This window comes from Hyposmocoma kahamanoa, unplaced genomic scaffold (assembly GCF_003589595.1).
Source record: "Hyposmocoma kahamanoa isolate Upper Pololo Valley unplaced genomic scaffold, ASM358959v1 170, whole genome shotgun sequence".
NCBI lineage: Eukaryota > Metazoa > Arthropoda > Insecta > Lepidoptera > Cosmopterigidae > Hyposmocoma > Hyposmocoma kahamanoa.
Genome location: NW_020653614.1, coordinates 818,576 through 824,575, shown reverse-complemented (window position 1 = coordinate 824,575; position 6,000 = coordinate 818,576). Strand labels below are relative to the sequence as shown.

At 31.5% G+C, this 6,000-nt stretch overlaps 1 protein-coding gene across 3 annotated transcripts in view; it reads left to right on the top strand.

Annotated features, from left to right (window-relative positions):
• Positions 1–2,202: 2,202 nt before the first annotated feature.
• LOC113225698 (choline/ethanolamine kinase) overlaps positions 2,203–6,000 on the top strand; it is a 56,909-nt gene continuing 53,111 nt past the window's right edge. For all 3 annotated transcript variants that reach the window (XR_003310035.1, XM_026458100.1, XM_026458099.1), the window contains exon 1: positions 2,203–2,238. Coding sequence is in view for 2 of the 3 variants with exons in the window: in XM_026458100.1 (XP_026313885.1) it covers positions 2,218–2,238 (21 nt within the window). In the remaining variant the exon portion in view is untranslated. The remainder of the gene's footprint in view (positions 2,239–6,000) is intronic.

Below are 6,000 nucleotides of genomic sequence, written 5' to 3'. Positions count from 1 at the left end.
TTATATCGACCATAAAAATTTTTAGTATGTTTTTCCTTATTACCTTGTTTTTTACATTCTGTCTGACCATAATTGTCTTATTATCATGTATTTACAAGGCATTAAATAAAGAAAATAATATTCTAAATAAGCTTGATTAAGAAAAAAATATAAAATATACAAATTATTTAAGTTCTAGAGTCCAGCACCCAGTATATACAATGTCCCCTTACTCTTTAAGGAAAAACTAAATCATAATATGACAAACTTCCTATACTTTCTTGAACTCAATGGAAACCTAACAATCTTTTTCCTGTAAAGGTCATTTACACTTAACGAAAAATAAAATATATGCATTATGAATTGAATAAAAACAACTTGCAACACAGCTTCTAATGAACTCAGGCATCACTTGTACAATATCTTTTATAATATTGTTGTTATTTACACCTTGTTAAGAGTCTATCCTACATTTGTATAAATGAAAGTAATTGACTACAAAATAAGTAATTTTAAGAATGTTATTCGATTGTATGTAAATATGCCTAATTGTAAAATAAACTGAAATTACGTAATAAAACAGTTAGTTCAATGCTCTACAAAGAAACAATACAACATATTATGTAAACAGATTATTTACATAAATATTCATATATAAACAAGACAATTTATATCAAATCCAAATTTTCATGCTACCGTAAACGCACAATAAGACTTTTGTATACAAATTGTTAAAATAATAATTACATAATGATAGTGAAATCTCTGACACGTTAATTACGTACCTACCTAAGTACGTGTAAATAATACACAAACATTCACAGTTTGTGAGAAAAAAATGATGACTCGATTTTGATTCATAAAAGTTATTTACATACGTAATAATTTAATTTACGATTCATCTGTGCAAATAATCATACGCAAACAAAACAATACCACGGTAATAAATATGCAAATAAGATTATTACTACAAAGTATATATAAGTATAGTATACATTTATGGTAAAATTAGATGTAGAAAACCATGTTGTTATCATATTATCACAGTAGCTATGGTATTGCAAATAAAAAATAAATTATTTGTACTAAGCACCTTCAATAATGTCGTTTAGCTTTCTTTACATTTAAAACTGTAACAATATAGTATATAATTTCAAGTTTACCGTTTAACGTTTAATCAGTGTTTCACGATTATTCATATCACAGGTATTTCAGTGAAGATTGAACAGGTTTCCTGTATCTGTCTTAAAAACACGTCACACGTCATAACAAGGGTTGCATATCGTCAAAGTTCGCAAAACCTCGTGCAAAACGAAATTGTCCGTCTCTTTCGTACTTTGAAACAAGCAGATCATACCACCCTATCGAATTTCTCTACGTCACCAGGTTTACAACTACACGTTGTTCGGATCAGTCAGTACGTATTTATAACTTGCGCTGTTCGGTCGTCATTTAAAAATTGCATTGTTGTGTGTTTTTGTAATTAAATAAATATTGTTATTTATCAAATTTTTGACTGGAAAGGAGGGAAAAATGGCGAAGGTAAACTTATTTTTGCTGATTTTTTTTATGCGCCTTTATTGACTTTGTGCACTTTTTTTGTATTTTCGCTATAATCGTGCCACCCGGTGACGTATGTCGTACGACCAGTGATAAGTCTGCATAAGAATAATAAATAATTACACAACATTGAACTGCATGTGAATATAAACATGTTAGCAATTGTATACTTTTAATTACAAAAAATTAAATCTGTGTTAAACCATACGTGCCGTATCTTCACATTGTTAGAATTGTTTGAATGTTTTTTTAAAATACGAATAATAACATTTATAGACTTCAGAAAATTTATTTTGTTTTATTATTGTCATTATCAACTTCTTTTTTATTACTAAACTTTATTTTTATTTACAAATAACTACGTATACATCGGATAAACTAACGGAAATCCGAATCGGATGTTTAAAAAAAGCACGAGGCTAGTGTTTATGACCTTAAACTTGGCCTATTTCCTATTTCTGTCTAAAATATTGGGAAATAGGGACAAATTTTCCATAACAAGGCAACACTTTCATCGAAAAGTCAAATCAATACTGAAAACCGGGAACCTGTCAAGTCAAAAAATCAGTGTTGTTTGTTCTAGAGCGTTTTCGAGTGATTTTTATTCAAAATCTAATGTCGTTTTTCATTAAAAACACATTGAGTCGAATTCGTAATTGTTTAAGCATTTGCAGGGAGATGAATAAAAGCGACCTTTTGGTAAGATATCATTATAATTAACCAAAAATGTTGTTGCTTTTGCATCGGTGTTATATCCTATGGATTTTCTTTCTTACAGCCTTATTTATAGGAAATAATGCCCGTAACTGATAATAAATAGCCTTGTTGTCGCCTTGGAAGCAGATTTTATTAAGTTTTTGCGGATTTGTGTTGCAATTATATCTTTAAGTCTTCTTTAATAATGCACAGTTTTTATGAATTTTCTTTTATATTTTGCGCTCTGATATTTCTTACTTAGCCTTGACAAACATTGTAAACATTGTTTACCTCAATTTGTAAACGACTTTGTTCCTTAAAAGTCCGTCAGTTGAATCCGTCAGAATGTATTTATATATTTTTCTGCAACTTAATTTTTAATGGAGGATAAAATGTGGTATTATCCTCTTAATGACGTAAGTTTAGCGTGTTTTTATGAGTAATGGCAGAGCGAAAATATAAACCCTTACACCATAGATCATTTATAGAGGAAATAGATTTTTAAACGAAAAGTAATTTAAAAAATTTTTGTGTTTTAAAATAAGCTCTTAAGCACTTGTCAGTTCTATACATCATCTTCATCAGGCAATCGCAGTCCACTGCTGGACATAGGCCTCTCGCAATGTGCGCCATTTCGCCTGGTCCTCAGCTTGTTACATCCATTTCTCGCCAGCTACCTTTCACAGGTCGTTTCTCCTCCTCACCAATTCATTTTTTATAACACGCCTAAGTTTCAAGTCCCACCATTTATGTTTGCTAAACAAATTAATTTGTGAATGTGAATAATAATTTTATAAATAAAAATAAAACTCGTGTTTTACAAAATAAACTTACTTAATTAAATTTTTATTGAATTGATATTGAATTATTTTTTGTGAAATTACTCCACTAGTTTGTTATAATTATTAATACATAGATCGGACACTCAGAAAAAAATCCTTCGATCCGGTCGGATTCGAACCGACGTCTTCTTGCATACCGTGCCAGACGCTATACCAACTAAGCCACGGAACGAACCAACGGACCTCACGAATTTTTCTATGTGCTTGCGTCGTGTCTTTGTGGTCTTTCAACGACTTTTTAGTCGTAGCGCCATCTATGAGAAATCTATTGCAGATTTATCATCCAGTTAGTACCTTTACAGCTACCAGTCCTGGCGGAGATGTCGCTATTTGCTGTATTAATTAAATGTTTATTGAATTGATATTTTTATAACTTTTTCAAATAAAGTTTACCCAAGCTTCAACAAAGCATAATCATCCTCCAAACACTTGACACCTGTATACTCCGAAATTAAAACAAATTAAAAATATTGAATCGAAAATTTTTATTTGCAAATTAGACCTTAAGTAAAATAGCAAAATAACCGGCCAGCTTTCGAAAAAAGGACTGCATTATTTTGAGGGTTTTTGCTTATGTTCTGCTAAATATTCCAGTGTGTGTATATTACAATAGTATAGAATAGAAATCTTTTATAAAAAGGCTAATTGCAAGATCTTGACTTGGCTTGTGTTTGCTGCAGAGGTGAGAATATACTTTTTCTTACTTTCCCGCCGAATAAACAAAAAAAACTATTGTGCGCAGCTTTGTACATTGTTTTTTGTTGTTTCCGTTTTAGATACTTTCACATTCACAGTTTAGACAATTGCAAAGATATGTAAAAAATAATAATTCTCCACTAACTTGTCAAAAAACATATCGACGATTGAAAGGCAAAATGGGATAAGCAACACTTGTCATACGTACGGGTCATATGGAATTATATGTATATACCATAGGAATCAGCCGATTAGCCGATTCCAAGGGTATATGTAACTCAATATATAACTAAAAGTGTTGCTTGTCCAATTTCGAATTTCAAGCATCAATACGGATTTACCCTTCTGGTCAGCTCAGCGACATGAAATGGCTCTTGGCCTCCAATATGAGTTGACACCAGCACACCCTATTTAGTGCCATTTCTACACAGTGAATACCCATACGCGTTTTCACATAGTTTCTTGTTACTGATTTTTATTGAAGAAAAACTTATATAAACTTCTTGCTCAAATATATGTATTCTTAAAGTAATATAGTAATCGGAAAGAGCTATAATTTAACAATGCTAACTACAAACATTATTGCGTTTACTACATTTTACACCACATTATTATCTTCTACATTACAAAATTACATAGAAATCTCCATACGAGGATTTTCTCACTCAACTAAAAGTCAAAGTCAAAGTACTTTTATGTGAGTGGAGCCTAAGACGATGATATAATGTTTGAAATCTCGGCTGCTACAAAGCAAAACCTAGTAAGGGGCTTTTTTTTTAAATCCTTTGTTAATGCATTACTACTCCCATAGTAAATACCCACCTGATGGCGGTGACAGCCGCTTCAAGATTCTACAATTTATCAGAGATTTCGAAACTTTAAAGACCTAATGAGGGCACACCTAATCTAGTTCGTGATCAGTCAAATACCTTTTAAGTCACTTTAACCAATTCAAAACATGGCAAGTATTTGACTCTCTTGTTAGATTTTAAAGCAGTTAAAATGTCTTACTAGGTATTTGAGTTGGCAATTAGTGGATTGTGGAATTTTACTGATACTGAAAATCTTGGTTGTTTTATTGATTTAATTAGTCAAACTGAATCAAGTTTTGTTGCAAATTTTCTAATGCAATAACGAAACCAAATGCCTAACAAATGTTTATTTTGTGTTTCGATTCTGGCTGCTACAGTAACTTTACATATTGCACTGCTATTACAATAGTGTTATAACTCAAAATGTGTGAAATTCAAGACTATACCATTGTTGAACGTAAAATTTGATTATCTACACGTCAATACAACCGTCGTTAGAATATTGTAAAAACTAAAAGATATCTACATAAGTACTTAACATAAAATGAGACACGGTTTATGTGAGCGAGTTCTGGCCAAAATAGTCCTTATTCAAAAATATGAAATTATTGTTTCTCTTTTATTTTTAAATATGTATATTTGGCAAGTAGGAAATAACTTAAACATAAATTTAGTTTAGTTTTTCGTCGATTCTGAGAAAATTCACCTTTTGAGTTAACACACTATTGTATTAACAGTGCGATTATGTACATAAACATTTAAGTTACTAAATTTATAAAATATTATGTAGTATATAAGTTGTGATCATTTTGTGACATCAATATGTATGTTAATAAGTACTCTACCTATACTCATTACTTTTTCACATTAAAGTAAAGGGCGACCTTGATTTGTGTTTTTGGACTCTCCTGTAAAATTTTGTCTAGATTACTTACTAGGTTTTGTTGTGGGGCACCGGATCTTGTTTGCAGTGCTATGCTAGATTTAAAAGATGAAAAAAGGCCGACCTCAAATGTTTGTGAAAGTACATGTACTTGCCAAGTTTTATAGAAATCGGTTATCGGAAAGCGCGCGAAGCCGGATTCGTCCCCTAGTTTACCACCCTTAGAGATGGAACATTTTCTTCATATTTAAATGGGACCAACACTGACATACCAACTTTCCAACAAAAAAATTGTCATCAAAATTGGTTCACAGTTATCGCGTAACATACATACAAAAAAAAAATACAGTCTAATTGAGAACCTCCTCCTTTTTTGAAGTCAGTTAAAAACAGAAGCCGATTCCATACTTCAACAGCAATTCAGGGAAAAGGTGTGTGACGGTGCGACCTCCTTACACCGTCATCCCACCTTTTTGTATCGCCTCTCTCCACTTGTATCGTATATTTTTGCTTCGTGCTCCACGGTGACTCT